Raw genomic sequence first — 17136 nt, forward strand, 5'->3', positions numbered from 1 at the left:
ACCATGTTCCCATGACGCCTGTTTCCCGTTATACCACTCAGCACACAGCGTGAGTGGTGTTTATTTTAAGTTCGCCTTCCCCACCAAGACTGTACACACCATGAAGACAGGAATCATATGCCCTACTTAACCACTATATCCTTGGGACACTGCACGATGTTGAGTATGGAAGAAACTTTTAAAATCTGTTGAATGAACTGTCCAAAGAAATTAAACAGCATCAATATCTCTTTCTGCTTTTCTTCTTTACTTGCCCTCACTCTTCCCAGTCTATTTTCAGCTCAACAGCACAGTGCCATCAACTGGGACATGGCTCCGTCTTTTCTCTTTAAAGTTCATAGAGATCCCGGAGAAACTGAACAGGCAGGAATTGGGAGGTATACAATCATGGCTAGGCCATGTCAAAAACTTGCAGTTAGGAGGCAGAGAAACCCACTGGAGGGAATGTTAGCACTCCTGGACATATCTCTTGAATTCAAAGGCAGAAGCAGAGCCAGCTTCTGGAGATCAGGAGGAGGAGGAGAAAAACCTTCAGGCATCACCTGTTTTGCTTTCTTTCCCTCTGGAGCCAAGTGGTCCTTCCTCTCTGATTCATACTTCCTTTTAAGGGGATCGGTTTTCACTTGTTCTTTATGCACTCAAATACCTCACAGCTATAAGATTTACATGTTCCCAGCTCACGGGACCAGCTGAGGCTGACATGAGAATTCCCTATTCCAAATTCTAAATTCTGGGAAAATCAGGTTGGCTCAGGAGCAAACAGCCTTCACCAGGCAAGTCTGGTCTCCTGATTCCCTCTTAAAGGGGAAGCGGGAGCTTCTCAGAAAACACAGGGTAGGAGGACACACCCCCAAAGCAGATGTGTTTTTGATCATGGTGTGTCTGCTTCTTATTCTTTTGACTACCACACCCTAAATTCATCCAGCCTTCTCAGACCTATCCTTTCAGACTCACTCCCAACATCACACTCAGCCTTCACTGCTCATCCCTTTTCATCTAATGCCTTATGCTTCCTCCCTCTCTGGGAAACTCCAAATTCTTCTCAACGCTACAAAACACTACTATCCTACGCAGAACACGACAAATACTACTTTAAAAGGTATTTTAATAAACAGGTAAATAAATAAGCCATATGTTACACATACAAGATATTTTCTTTATGGTCTCTTCTGGATTTGGAATACTACTTATTTTATACCACCATAAACACACCAAATGGTCCTCTCTGCCTTGTGATGTCCATGACATAGCCTCTAGATATACTCTATCTTTCTACTTATTTTGTAACTAATACCACATAACCATTACTTAAGGATAAGACTAAGTAATCTCTTAACAAAACAGGTTTCTTTCTTTTTTTTTTTTTTTAAGATTTTATTTATTTATTTGACAGAGAGAAAAAGAGGGAATACAAGCAGGCAGAACAGTCTGCAGAGGGAGAAGGAGAAGCAGGCTCCCTGCCAAGCAGGGAGCCCAATGTGCGGCTGGATCCCAGGACCCTGGGATCATGACCTGAGCCGAAGGCAGATGCTTAACCGACGGAGCCACCCCAGCGCCCCATAACACCTTTCAACAGAAAGAAATGCAAAACAAGCCTTTGGAAATTCAAAGCTATTTCAGGTTTTCTAACGGTCCAAAAATATAGCATAATTCCTTATGCAACAAGATACTACCTCTCTCAAGTTAAACAAAACTGACTCTTGCTCAAAGATCAGCTACTGCGTTTTCTAAGTACATTCAACTCCTAGGAACATAGAAGCCAATTTCTGATCAATTGTGAAGAATATAGCCTTTTGTTTTTTTACCTCTCTGTGGTAGTGGTAGCCATCCAACAATAGAAGATTATGGAAAACACCTTGAGCATATGCACCTTATTCATTTGCAAACCGTGGCAACTAGCTCAGTGGCCTGCATACAGCAGGTATGCAATAAATGTTTGATCCACTAGAATGTGTACTTATAATGTATACTTACACCCATTTATTTATAAATTAATACCTTATATGCATGAGGCTTTCTATATGTTCATATAAACACGTGTAAATAGATCAGCATGTTGACTATAATGCTAGAAGACAGTATTCTCAAACATTACATTTAGATCACCTAAGGATCTCATTAAAAATGCAGATTTTGATTCAGTAGCTCTAGCATGAAACCCAATATCTGCATTGCCAGTAAGTTCTCAGGTGACCCTAATGCGGCTGGTCGAAACACATTTTAATAGCAAAGTGATGCCTTTTTCAATCCCTTCAGTAGAAGGCCATCGGCAAAATAATGCAAATCATTCAAGGGTCTTCCTCACGACTGTGTTCAAGCCCTAGGAAAATGTCCAATAATGTTCTCAGGCACTCTTCTTTAATATCAGACTCAAGTCTGCAGTAAGTATTTATGTACTGAGCACTTCTGCCTGGGGGAGGAGCTACAGCAGCCTGTAGTTATTCACACAGCTTCATAAATGATAAAAACGCAACTAGAGGCTTCTCTGTATTCTCAGTGACATTCAAATAAAGAGAACGTCAGAGAATGACAGCAAAATGTGTCTGGATGTGCACATGGGGAAGGGGGCAGAGAAGCAATGGCTCAGGATACTATGTCCCCATGAGAGTCCTATTCATGTTCATCTCAAGAAGATTCCTTGCTCACCATCCCCGAGTTCTCATCATTCTGCCAAGGTCTGACTCTCCTCTGTCTTCATGGTCATGGGAGTGACAGCTCTCCAGAGCTGACTACAGACCTTCCACACGTCCTCTAGTCGGATACCATGTCAAGTTTGATGAAAAAATGAGACCACGGATAAGATTGGTTACATCACTCAAAAATCAGGAAAAGCAGTCCATCAGAGAATCTCTTTCCATTTCCTTTTACCTGAGCCCTCATCACTGCCACAGCCTAAAGAGAAAGTTCACCCAGGCCTTTTGCTATAGAATGCCCATCTGCTGGTGGCACAACAGGTCAAGGGCCAATATAAGAATCACAAGAAGTTTCTTCTTCCCTAATGCAGGACTAACCACTTGGGTGAGCTTCTTGGTTATCATTTACTTACTATAAAATTCTGAAGGCATGCAAAACCTCAAAGATAATTTGAAAATCACAGAAAGTGATCATATCCTTAATAATTCATTTGTTCACCAACAAGCAAAATTGTTGTTTATGTTATCACAGAATTCTCTTGCCAGGGGCATAAACTTAATCATATCTACAATTTAGCCTGCATTTATTTTGGCTGTACCCTGCCGCATGTATTTCCCAAACCAGGATACTCCTATCAAGGGGAAGAGGTACACAGTTCAGCAAGCCAGAGGGTAAGTGGGCCCAGACAACAAACCCAAAGAGGGACTTTGCTAGGGTTTCAATTTCAATTAAGATGTGAAGGAAGGGGAGTCAGGGAAATGTTTACTAATATAACTAATAATGAATGTACATAATTATCTTATACTCAAACATGGAATAGGATACCCAAACTTCATTAATTTTTAATTATAAAACATCAGACTAAAAAGAAATTTCCTGTTTTGGGAAGCCAGCTCTTCTCTCCCTATAGGAGAACCTCTGCCAGCACACCAATCTAAGAATCAGTAGTATGTGTTTTTTTTAAATATATTTAAAAGATTAGTTATTTATCAGTATAAGGACATATTTCTCATATAAGAGCTTGAGGAAATGAGATTGACCTCCAATTAGAATGTTTCAATCTTTTTTTCTTTTAATATTTTATTTATTTATTTGACAGAGAGAGATCACAAGTAGACAGAGAGGCAGGCAGAGAGAGAGAGAGAGAGAGGGAAGCAGGCTCCCTGCCAAGCAGAGAGCCTGATGCGGGACTCGATCCCAGGACCCTGAGATCATGACCTGAGCCGAAGGCAGCGGCTTAACCCACTGCCGCACCCAGGCGCCCCTAGAATGTTTCAATCTTAAGCAATTCCTTGTGAGAACTAAATCGTCAATGCTGACTGTCTTGTATTTGAATGAATAACGTAACAATAACGCAAGAACAAACTTACTTCACAAATGTCATCACCAGGTAAAATTTTAAATGTTGAAGGAAGTACTCCATGAAAAAGTTAAACAAAAAAGTTGGAAAAGGGACGCCTGGGTGGCTCAGTTGGTTAAGCGGCTGCCTTCGGCTCAGGTCATGATCCCAGCGTCTTGGGATCGAGTCCCGCATCGGGCTCCTTGCTCTGCAAGGATCCTGCTTCTCCATCTGACACTCTGTCTGCCTGTGCTCTCTCTCTCTCTCTGACAAATAAATAAATAAAAAATCTTTAAAAAAAAAAAAAGTTGGAAAAGAGGGAAACAGCTGTAATCAGAGAGCCTGTGTGCTGCAGTCCTTCTTCCATTAATCTTATTCAGATACTATGAATATATAGAGTCAACATCAAAATAATTTTCTTATTTTACATACTGAGAGCTAAAATGACTGAATATGGTACTTTCCATTATAATGATAATCCCAATCCTCAGATATCCCTACTCAAGACGAAAATACAAAGAAGGCACTCTGGAAAGGAAGGGGAGGGGAGGCCCATGTCTGATTTTAAAGACAGAGATCCAGATACTTACCAGGCATCACTTGATATATGCTTGGCCAATACTGTCCACTGTCTCTCTTTAGCCATACACGAACAGTCCTGTAAAAGAAAAACAATATGTGTGTTAAATCACAGTGTTTTTAGTCATGAGAAAATGGTGACAGAAACCAAACCTCTTAACTTTAACTATGCTATGTCTTGATTAAATATATTACATATATTTATATAGATAGATAGATCTTAATTATAAATACTTATAAATATATAATAATACAAACATCACATAAATATAAATATTTATAAATATAAATACTTATAGGTATAACAAAATAAATATATTTATAAGTAACTAAATATATTATATTTACTTATATATAACTATATACATGCACACCACTTATGCCTCTCCATAGATCCTATGTTCCTTAAATTTAAGGCTTGTGCACACTTAGAATTACACGACTCTTGAAGTATTATCCTCACATATCTGTATACACACATGCAATAGTGAAAGTGTTTGAAATTACTATTTTTATTGTTGTTCTGCCTGTCCAAGTTTGTGACCTTTGCCTTAGTCTGCTGGAAACATTCATCTGTCTGGGGAGTTATTAGGTTTTACTAGTAAAGGAAGTGTGAAGAGATGAAATGAAGCATCTGACATACACAGAAGGGTTACACAGTAAATCCATAGTCTCACAGGCCAGGCCACTGTCTTGACAGAAGGTTTTTCCAGACATGGCCAGGTAACATAAACTTTGAGACTCAGATTCCTGAGCTAGAAGCTGGCCAGTGGGCCTGGATGGAACATGGAAATCCTGCAGCAAAGACTGTGAATGAAGTTCCGGGCCAGCGGTCAGATACAGACATGGCAGAGACCCAGAGGAGCTCAGAAAGAAGGTGCCAGAGAGAAAATGAAGCAGTCAGAGAGTACTACTAGGTTCTCACTAACCAGAAAGGCTCACCATGAGTTAGTTACACCAGCCATGACAGCATCTGCACAGGCCAACAAGGCAAACACATCTAGAAGGTAATGGAACATTCTTCTAGAGACCAGAGGCAGTAGGAGAAATCAAACCAAGAGAAATAAGCAGTTCCCTACTGATGGGAGATCCCACATACCACACCCCACACACTTAAATCATCCCAGGTTAAAAAGCAAAGACTGAGCATATTTATCTCACACTATTTAAGTCAATGTACTAGACTAAGTTTTAAATTGTATTGGATTTTTCAAAAAAATTAAAAAAAATAAAAAATAAATTGTATTGGATTTTCCCCCTTATCAATGATCTCCTATATGGAGTACTAGGAGAAAAACTAGACCAAATACAGACACAATAAAGAAATACCATTTTCTCCCCACAGCCACAAGATACAAGGTAGCGATATACAGTGACACGATTACATATACATGCAAAAATTCCATCTTCTGGTTCAACTATCCTAGTTTATAGGATGGACAGATATAACTGCAAATGATTTGTAAAAAGTAATTCCATACGTATACTATTTATATACATAGTGCTACACTTAATTTTTTTAGAATATGCTGGTATGACATTTTAATATGGACACTGTTATCTCAACAAAAATAAATACGGGTGACATCACAGAGAAAGGCACAGTGGGAAGCTCCAGGAACCAGTCCCTATACCAAATCAGCTACTGAGCCAGTGTCAGAATCACTATTTTAGAACTCTGAAGTCTAGTTAGGCACTTGCAGCATCTAAAAATCACAAATATGTGGAAATCAAACAACATAACCTTAAACAACAGAAGATCAAAGAAAAATCGCTAGGAAAATCAGAATGTATTTTGAAATGAATGAAAATAAAGACACAACATAATAAAATCAGTGAAGGGAAGTGAAAGCAGTACTCAGAGGGTAACTGATAGTAAATGCCTATATTAAAATAGAAGAAAGACCTCAAATCAACAAACTTACTTTATACTTTATGGTACTAAAGCACAAAAGCACACAAACCCAAAGCCAGCAGATAAAAGTACATAATAAAGATTAGAACAGAAAAAAACAAAAGAGAGATTAAAAACCAAAGACAGTATCAGTGAAACTAAAATGTGGTTCTTTGAAAAGTTCACCAAAATTAAGCTTCAAGCTAAACTAATTACAAAAAAAAAATGTAAATAATTGAAATCAGAAATGAAAGTGGGAACATTACTACTTAAAAGAAATGAATTATAATACTATGAACAACTGTATGTCAGTAAATTGGATAATCTAGATTAAATGGAAAAAAACCCCAGAAACACACAATCTACCAAAACTAACTCAAAAAGAAATAATCTCAACAGGCCTAGAACAATTCAAGAGATAGAACCAGTAACCATAAATAATAGTGCAGGACCAGATGCCTTCACTGAATTCACTGAATTCAATCAAACTCTTAAAGAATGAACAACCTTCCAAAAAATAAAGAGGAAGGACTATTTACTTTCTAACATTTTATGAGGCCAGCATTATCTTATACCAAAGTCAAAGATACCACAAGAAAATAACAGTCCCGGGGTGCCTGGGTGGCTCAGTGGGTTAAAGCCTCTGCCTTCGGCTCAGGTCATGATCCCAGGGTCCTGGGATCCAGCCCTGCATCGGGCTCTCTGCTCGGCAGGGAACCTGCTTCCCTTCCCCTCTCTCTGACTGCCTCTCTGCCGACTTGTGATCTCTGTCAAATGAATAAATAAAATCTTCAAAAAAAAAAAAAAAAAAAAAAAAAACCAGTCCCGTATCCCTTATCAATACAGATAAAAAAGAAAACCTCAACAAAATTCTAGCAAACCAAATCAAACAGCACACCGAAAGTATTACATGCTATGACCAAGTGCAATCTGTCAGAGGAATACAAGGGCGGTTCAACATAAGAATGTCAATCAGTGTAATGTAGCACATTAACAAGATGACAGGGAAAAGAAAACACAGATGATTATTTCAGCAAACACAAAAGCACGTGACAAAATCCAACAACCTTTCATGATAAATAACACTCAGCAAACAAGGAATGAAAGGAAGTTTTCTCAACCCGATAAAAGATATTCTTTAAGGGGCACCTGGGTGGCTCAGTGGGGTAAGCCTCTGCCTTCAGCTCAGGTCATGATCTCAGGGTCCTGGGATCGAGTCCCGCATTGGGCTCTCTGCTCCGCAGGGAGCCTGCTTCCTCCTCTCTCTCTCTCTGCTTGCCTCTCTGCCCACTTGTGATCTCTCTCTGTCAAATAAATAAAATCTTTAAAAAAAAAAAAAAAAGATATTCTTTAAAAACTCACAGCTAACATCATACTCAATGGTAAAGACTGAAAGCTTTCTCCCTAAAATCAAGTACAAGACGAAGATGCCCACTTCCACCACTGCTTTTCAACATTACTAGAAGTCCTGGTCAGAGTAATTAGGCAAACAGAAGAAATATAAGGCATCCAAATTGGAAAGGAAGAAGTAAAACTATCTGTATTTGCAAAGGACATGATTCTACATACAAAAAATCCCCACAAATCCACAAAAGCACTACTAAAGCTCATAAACAAATTAAGCAAAATTGCATGGTACAGAAATCAATACACAAAAATCAGTTGTGTTTCTGTACACCAGCAACAAGAATTGTGAAAAGAAAATTAAGAGAAAAATTCCATTTATAATAGCATCCAAAAGAATAAAACCCCTAGAAATATATTTAACCAAGTAAGTGAAGGCCTTGCACAGTGACAACTACAAACACTGCTGAAAGAAATTAAAGAAGACACAATGGGATTGGGAAGGTATCCCATGTTCATCAACTGGAAGAGCGGATATTAATACGACAACACTCCCCAAAGCAATCTACAAACTGAATGCAATCCCCTCAAAACTCCAACAGCTTTTACTGCAGACATGGAAACATCAATCTTCAAATCTATGTGGAATGACAAAAAGCCCCAAATAGCCGCAACAATATTGGAAAGAAAAACAAAAGTTGGAGGCCTCCCAATTCCTTATTTCAGAATTTCCTACAAAGTTTCAGTAATCAAAACAGTATTATTAGCAGAAGCATAGATGTGAATCAACAGAGCAGAGCTGAGAGTCCAGGTATAGGTGCAAACAAACACCTACGGACCATAAATTTTTGACGAGGGTGTCAAGATACTTCAACATGAAAAGAATAATCTCTTCAACAGATGGTACTAGAACAACTAGATAACCACATTCAGAGAAATGAAGTTGGACCCCAACTTCACATACAAAAGCTAGGGATGGATTAATGACCTGAATATCAAAGCTGAAACTAAAAACTATTAAAGGAGAACACAGAGGCACATCTTCATGACCCTGACTTCAACAATGGACTCTTGAGTTGGACACGACAGCCTGAGCTCAAAAAATAAATAAATAAGTTAGACCTCATAAAAATTCAAAACTTTTGTGTAACAGAGACATCATCAAGAATGGGAGGACAAGCTACAAAATGGGAGAAAATGTTTGCAAATCAGATGATGGAGATTTAGTACCCATACTATTTAAGAAACTCTTATAACTCAACAAAAACAAATGACAAGCAACCCAATTAAAGGGTGGACAAGGGCTTTAGTGGACATTTCCCAAAGATTAACAAGTAGACAAAAAACACATAAAAAGATATTTGACATCACTGGTCAACAGGGAATGCAAATCAAAGCCACAGTAAGATACCATTTCCCACTCACTGGGAAGGCCTATAATAATTTTTTTTTATGGAAGTTAAGTGTTCTAGAGGCTATAGTGAATAGGAACACTCATACATTCCTCAAAGGAATGTAAAATGATGCAGCCACTGTTGAAACTAGTTTGACAGTTCCTCAAAAAAACAGCAAACCATGACCCACTAATTCCACTCCTAGGTATGTGCCCAGAAGAACTGAAAATACGTATGCAAACAGATATGTCTTCATGTGCATTCATAACAGTACAATTCTTGCCATTTGCTACAACATGGATGGATCAAGAGGATAACGCTAGGTGAAGTAAGTCAGTCAGAGAGACAAATACTGTATGATTTCACTCATGTGGAATTCAAGAAATAACAGACTTTTTTTTTTAAAGATTTTATTTATTTATTTGACAGAGAGACAGATCGCAAGTAGGCAGAGAGGCAGGCAGAGAGAGAGGGAGAAGCAGGCTTCCCGCTAAGCAGAGAGGCCGACTCAGGGCTCGATCCCAGGACCCTGAGACCATGACCTGAGCCAAAAGCAGAGGCTTAACCCACTGAGCCACCCAGGCACCCCAAGAAATAACGGACTTTAAAGATAGAGCACAAACTGGTGGGTGCCAGAGGGGAGGTAGGTGGGGGATGGGTGAAATAGGTAAAGGGTGATTAAGAGTACACTCATCACAGAGAGCACAGAGTACAGAATGTACAGAACTGCCGAATCACCACATTGTGCCCCTGAAACTAATATAACACTGTATGTTAAGAACACTGGAATCTTAAAAAGTAATACATTTCTTTATAAAGAAAAAAAATGACAGCACAATTCACAATAGCCAATAGGTATAAACAACCCTAAAGTCATCTGCAGATGAATGGACAAACAAGTTGTATATATATAAAATAATATAATATTAGCCATGAAAAGGAATGGAGTACTGACACATCCTAAACTTGCTTGAACCTCAAAAAGATTACACTAAGTAAAAGCAGCCAGACAAAAAAAAGTCACATACTGTTTGATTCTTTTAAATGAAATGTCCAGAACAGACAAATCCATAGAGAGAGAAAGATGAGAGGTTGTCAGGGGATGAGGGTGGGAGGGCAAGGAGAGTAATTACTCACTGGGTAATGGTGTGTTCTTCTGGGGTGATGACAAAGTTTTGAAACTAAAGATAGCTGGTGGGTACACCACACTGTGCACGTACTAAATGCCACTGAATTGCACATTTTAAAGTGGTTCGCTGTAGGTCATGTGAATTTCACCCCAAAAGACATTTAAGAAGAACAAGCAATACAGACTTGGCCTGGAGTTGAGGCAACCACCTTCGATCATGAGACAACAAGCTTGAGGACAGAAGGAGACATGCTGAGTTCCACAGGGCTGAAGGCAGAAAGGGCCTGGCCTCAAAAGTACCCCTGAGCCAGCAACCCTTAGAGTAACTGCAGACTTGCTTGTGAGATGATTTCCTCTATTTCTACCTGAAGCCACTGTCGAAGGATTTTGTTACTGAGGAATACATGTTAACGGACAGAGATGAAGGAAAGGAAAGTCCTTCTTTAGGTTTGGGGTCTGTCCAAGTACATGATAGTGCTGTCATTCAGAGATGGGGAACAATGGAAAAGGGCAGGACTCGGGGTGAGAATCATGAGCTCAATTTTGAACATTTAAATCAGAGGTGTCTTTGAGTTAGCCAAGAGTTCCTAGTTCACGGAAAAGGAGAATTATAATCAGAACCTATGGCAGAAAGTTGTTGTGAAGATTAAATGTAAGCTTCTTTTTGTTTTCAAAGATTATTGATTATTTGAGAGAGAGAGAGAGATTGACTGTGCGCATGAGTGGGGGAGCATGCAGAGGGGGAGAGAATCTCAAGCAGACTCCCCAGTGAGCATGGAGCCCGATGTCGGACTCAACCTCATGACCCTGAGATCATGACCTGAGCTGAAATCAGGAGTTGGTCGCTCAACCCCGACTGAGCCACCTGGGCACCCTTAAATGGAAGGTACCTGATGTACAGCAAGTACTCAGTAATTGTCAACAATTATTATTATTGTCACTATTATCACTATTTTTTTAAAAAAACACATGAATCCAACATTGCTTGGGAGAGTTCAAGATCCAAAGCCTTTCTGGCTTTGCCAACATATGGAACATTTGAATCCTTGATGTAAGGGATTTTTCGCTCAGTTTACAAAGATGTCCTGTACATTATTCACCCGTCCCTTTATCCATTTCTTTCACATGTACTGAGTATCTGCTATGCGCCAGGCACTGTGCAGGAGCTCCATGTGGACAGACATGGAAACATCATTACAACCGTGAATGATAAGGGCTACGAGGGATTTTGAATTCACATAAGGCAAAGTAGGAAAGGTATGTAATCCATGTGGAGAAGGGTGGCAGGCTGACCCTGGAGGGACAGTGTTACCTATTATCCCATTTACTTCCTTCACTGCACTGGCCACAGCCTCTTATTTGCTTTACCCACTGACAAATGTGCTTATTATCTGAAAAACAAAAATAAAAAAATAGCATGATAATAAAGAACATTCTTTTATTGCTCACTGCTATCTACCCAGAGGCTGCCAGAGGGCATCGCACATGGCAAATACACACTAAATACATGGTGGGTGAATGCAGATAGGCTAGTCCAAGGCGGCAGAGACTGCTGGTCGCCTACACGAGACTCATTTTCCTCTTCTTCCTCAGCAGCTGTTATCGTGACCCAAGAGGGAAAAGCAGAGCCCAAAGGCCAATAAACAGAAGACGACAGAACCGCAAGCTAGATGGGATGCTTGGCAGAGGTGATTTGCTATGGATACTACTACAAGGGAACAAAAAGAAGTCTACTGGGCTTCGCAGGGGACTGTTTTGCCCCCAGAATTCCGAACGTGGCCTCCCGACAATCCCAACAATTATCGATCTCGTGTCACCAACGAGGGCTCTGAGGCACAGAGAGCCCACCAGGTCATGCAAAACCACAGTGTGAACCTAGGCATATCTAGCCTCCAAGACTGCTCCTCTCAACCACCACGCTATGCAAAACTCTTCCCACCATGGGAGGGCAGGGGCAGGGCAGGAAGGCAGGAGAACAGAGCGAGCTGCATTTTCAACGTACTGAGTTTAAAATAGCTATAGAGGTGGACCAGCTTCTTCTGTGGGGATGAGAGCTGAAGGGAGCAACTAAACCGGGCGTGGCGAGGCTGTAACTCTACTGTGTGATATTAGTACAATCAATGCTCTTGGCCTTGCAGATGCATAAATTATAAGGTTACATAGATGTGTATGTATGTATGTATGTATGTACATATAAACATTTAAATAACAGTGGTCCAAAAATTCCAGTAAAAAAGATACATAACAATACAGCTAATAAAGGTCTGCTTTAAGATTTCTTTTAAAAGATTTTATTCATTTATTTCAGAGATATAGTGACAGAGAAAAAGAATGAGCATAGACAGCAGCAGAAGGAGAGGGACAAGCAGGCTCCCCACTGAGCAGGGAGCCTGATGTGGGGCTCGATCCCAGGATGCTGGGATCAGGACCTGAGCCAAAGGCAGACGCTTAACAAACTGAGCCAACCAGGAGCCCCTGTTTTAAGATTTTTTAAAATAGCTGCATAGGTCAAAAGGGGTGGCAGGCTGATATTAGTTTTAACTTTAATAATAGTGAGAAACATTTTTACAGAAACAGCTCCAAAACACGCTGCTATATATATTTATTCCTTACAATAGTTCTATGAAACAATCATCCTTTTATTATTTTTTAAAGATTTTATTTATTTATTTGATAGAGAAAGTGAGAGAGCACAAGGAGGGGAACAGTGGGGAGACAGAGGGAGAACCAGACTCCCCGTCGAGCACAGAGCGTAATACAGGGCTCCATCCCAGGACCCTGGGATCATGACCTGAGCCGAAGGCAGATGCCTAACCATCTGAGCCACGTAGATGCCCCACAAATCATCCTTTAGAGGTGAGAAGGTGGGATGCCTGGGTGGCTCAGTTGTTTAAGCCACTGCCTTCAGCTCGGGTCATGATCCCAGCATCCTGGGATCGAGTACCACATCGGGCTCCTTGCTGGACAGGGAGCCTGCTTCTCCTCTGCTGCTACTCTGTCTGCCTTTGCTCTCTCTCTCTCTCTCTGACAAATAAATAAATAAAATCTTAAAAAAAAAAAATAAAAAAAAAATAGAGGTGAGAAGGCCCAGAGAATTTAAACAATTGCCTGAACCACTAACCTGCAGTTATTTTAAATTCTGTACTCTCTTCACTAAACATATTGCCTTCCTTATACCAACATGTATTAAGAGCAACTAATAAATTTTATAATTAAAAATAAAATTACATAAAAGTATTTGCTCCCTTATCTTTAGAGGTATATTAACAGTTTAAAAAAGAAAAAAAAAAAAGGCACTACATCCTAGAGGTCAAAAGTAAAATTTGGACAGCTAGGAATTTCCTAGATGAATGTAAATTCCACTATACAAAGCAGTATTAATTTTTTTGCAAATTATATTTTTAAAGCAACACAAAAAAGTTTTTAATATATAAGTGAAAAACTTTTTTCCTTGGAAAAAAATTCAAGAAAAAAACCAGCTGTGATTAAGAGTCATGGTTAAGCCAGCAGAGGTCAGTGTACTGGAGAAAAGTCCGTGTCCTCCTGAAAAGCAGAGAAGTGCATTCACCCCACACACAAAGGCCTGGATTCACGGGAACCTGACAGAGCCATGCACCTTGCACTGTCTACCTTACAAGGTCCTGTCTTCTTCTCCCCCTACCTACTCTTCTCCCCCAAGCTCTGACCAAAGGCAGAAACAGACACTAAGACAGTTGGGAGAAGCAATTCTCATCTCCAAAATAATCTGACAGGATATCCCTAGTGGGCCTCAGTCAGTTTAGCAGCTGGGCTGTTTTGAAAACAACATCATCTTATTCTATATTGGACACAGCTGACCACATTTCAACAGGTAACATTACTGTTAACTATTAGCCTTAAATATTATTCTTTAAACCTACAAGAGTTTTTTTCTTTCATTTTCAAGGTGAAAACAGATGTTGGATGAATTAAGTCTTTTTTTTTTTTAAGATTTTATTTATTTGACGGAGATCACAAGTAGGCAGAGACGCAGGCAGAGAGAGAGAGAGAAGCAGGCTCCCTACTGAGCAGAAAGCCAGATGCAGGGCTTGATCCCAGGACCCTGAGATCATGACCTGAGCCAAAGGCAGAGGCCTAACCCACTGAGCCACCCAGGCGTCCTTGAACTGTAGTCTTTATCGACACTCCACGATGATCAGTGCACGTTTGCTCCTTGACTGAGTTCTAAACACCACCAGAGAAGGAACCCCACTTTATCATATTCGGCATCTGCCCAGGGCCAAGCTCCATGCCAGGTCCAAGAAGCAGTAGTCATCATTTCCAAAAGATCAAGAGGATCAGTCGAAAGCTCTTCCCCCAGCCACCCACCCCCACCCTGTCCACCACCAGGAAATTCTCTGATCACATCCGCAGAGACCTTGTGCAGAATGGCAGCAAAGAAGCTATCTGAAACCAAGAGATCTGTACCCTGTGCTGGTGGGGAACGGGGGATGATGAGGAAAGAGCTGTAAATCCTTCATTCTACCAGTCTACCAGTCCCTAAAGAAATGAGAAATGCAAGGGCATTCTGACCATGGCCTCCCATCCCACTCCAGCTCCATCCAAAGAATGGAATCCAGTGCCTGCCTCCACTGCAACCTTAACTAGGTTGGGTGTGACCTCCTCACAGGCAGCCCTCCCCCAGCAGCCAATGAGATCACACAGAGAGATCAAACTTTCAATCCAGCAAGGGAGTCAAATGTTCCCTTTATGAGATTCCCAAATTTTAGTTTTGTACTTGACTTTCTTGTTTTAGACTGTGCTAGATACACACAAACTGGCAATAAGAGTTTAGTAACACAGAGTTGCTGAACTATGTATGCGCGCGCGCGCACACGGCCAAGCACCATACCAGGCCCACTCCCACCCCTATCCTATCCAGGAAAAATAAACCCTTTGTTATAAATTCTAGCAGTCTTTAAGAGCCCACTTATACAGATGGAGACAATGAATGGCAGGGACTGGACAACTTGGGATTTTCCAAGACTATTCAAATCTCGAAGTGAGGAATTCGGTCCCATTGCCTCACAATATATCTATATACATTCATCACTGACCTGTTGATAATTTAAAACACCTACTAGGCACAGGATGGGACTCACACTAGAGGCACAAAGACAAACAGTGCCACCTCTGTTCTCAGAAACTCGCCACCCACTGCATGCGACAGGCGGCAAAGCACCACAACTCAGCCAGGTGAGAGCTTGGGCTGGAGCAGCCCCTGCTGTTCCAGAAACATGCAGGGGCATCGAACTCTGAAATGGAGCCTGGTTTAGATGTTAGGGGGACCGTCCCAGAGATGACGATGTCTGAAACGCAGGATGAGGCAGCATCTAGCAGAGGAAGGGGGCCGGGGATGAGGGCGCACTCCTGGTAAGGGGAGCAAGGCACACAGACGTGGAGGCAAGCCAGCAGAGAGGGGCCTGGAGGGGTAAGGAGACCCCAGCTGGACAAAGGAGCAGGCGGGAGGCCACACAGGGCTCTGTAGGCCATGCTGATGAGTCTGGGTTTTACTCCAAGGATAATGGGGAGCGACTGAAAACCAAGCCACCAGTCACAAAATCACCATTTTTTTGTTTGTCTGGGGAAACCTGGAAGAAGAATGCTTACCCTGAAGCAACCAGCGTGGTTAGAGAGTAAACCAGGAAAAAAGGATGTGGCTAGGGACAAGAGAAGAAGGCAGACTTCAGAGCACTTAGGAGATGGAAGCGTCCAGACTCGGGGGCTGACCGGGTATGGGGAGCTACAGGAATGGTGGTCCCATTCACCAGGAAGTGACTTTTGTAAAAGGCAATGCTGACTTCATCTTGAACTTGCTGGGTGCAGGGATGCCCCAGCTAGGACTGTCGAGGATTGAACTGCCTTCCTACTCGGAGTCCAGGGGCTTCTCAAGACCTGAGCTGAAGATCAAGATCTGCAAAGCCACCAACACAGAAGCAGTAGCTAAGTCACCGGTAAGTAAGAAAATGACCAAAGATGAACCCCAGAATAACACCAACAGTGAAGGGGGGCAGCACACAGAAGATCCACAATGACGCTGGTATGGGCCACCAAGGACATAACCAACAGCCTTCACTTCTCAGACAGAGCACATGTCCTCATTTTTGGTCCAGAAAATAAGGTCGTTATAAACATACCTAAGAACTGAACCAAATTCACAGTGAAAACGTGCCCGTAATAAAAAACTATCTATATAGGTCACTTTTCTGAGAGAAGAGGGAAGATTGGGGGTGGTGACAAACAGTATACCACAGGTTGCTAAGCTACTGAATAAAATAAGACAAGGCGTCTACCCATGTTGAAATTCAGGCTTTTAAAAATGTGCCCTAGAATGATGCAACGTTCATTAGTTACCATAGCAATGAGCTTCACTTCCCAGGGGACAATTGTTATTTTTGCCACCACTGAAGTAACTTGGGGGGCGAGGGGGGAGTGCGGGGGGATGTGGGGGGAGTGATGCCGACTGTGTTTTCAAGACCCTGAATTTTCAGGGAATACTCGTCTAATAGATCACACACTGCAACCTCAATACAAACAGAAGGCAGCCCCTAGCGATGGGCGGACGAACAGAAAAACTTGAAGCAACAGGATGGCGGTCAGTAACTTTTGTAGTTTTTAACAGTGACTTGTGAAAGGGGGAAAAAAGGCCTCTAATGCAAATAATGTTGCAGAAATGCTTGGAAAACATACCTAAAAGATTTTTTAAAAGCCGTTTTCCTGATTATTAGTAATGAAAACAGACCATCGGATTCTCATTATATGCATTCAAATCACATGTAGTGAATAAATGAAACCCAGTCGTTTA

General features: G+C 41.1%; 1 protein-coding gene across 3 annotated transcripts in view; it reads right to left on the minus strand.

The window, feature by feature from the left end:
- Positions 1–17136, minus strand: part of WDFY2 (WD repeat and FYVE domain containing 2) — a 182860-nt gene that overhangs the window by 100761 nt on the left and 64963 nt on the right. For all 3 annotated transcript variants that reach the window (XR_007126161.1, XM_047723336.1, XM_047723337.1), the window contains exon 2: positions 4564–4631. Coding sequence is in view for 2 of the 3 variants with exons in the window: in XM_047723336.1 (XP_047579292.1) it covers positions 4564–4631 (68 nt within the window). In the remaining variant the exon portion in view is untranslated. The remainder of the gene's footprint in view (positions 1–4563; positions 4632–17136) is intronic.

Source organism: Lutra lutra, chromosome 3 (assembly GCF_902655055.1).
Source record: "Lutra lutra chromosome 3, mLutLut1.2, whole genome shotgun sequence".
Taxonomy (NCBI): domain Eukaryota; kingdom Metazoa; phylum Chordata; class Mammalia; order Carnivora; family Mustelidae; genus Lutra; species Lutra lutra.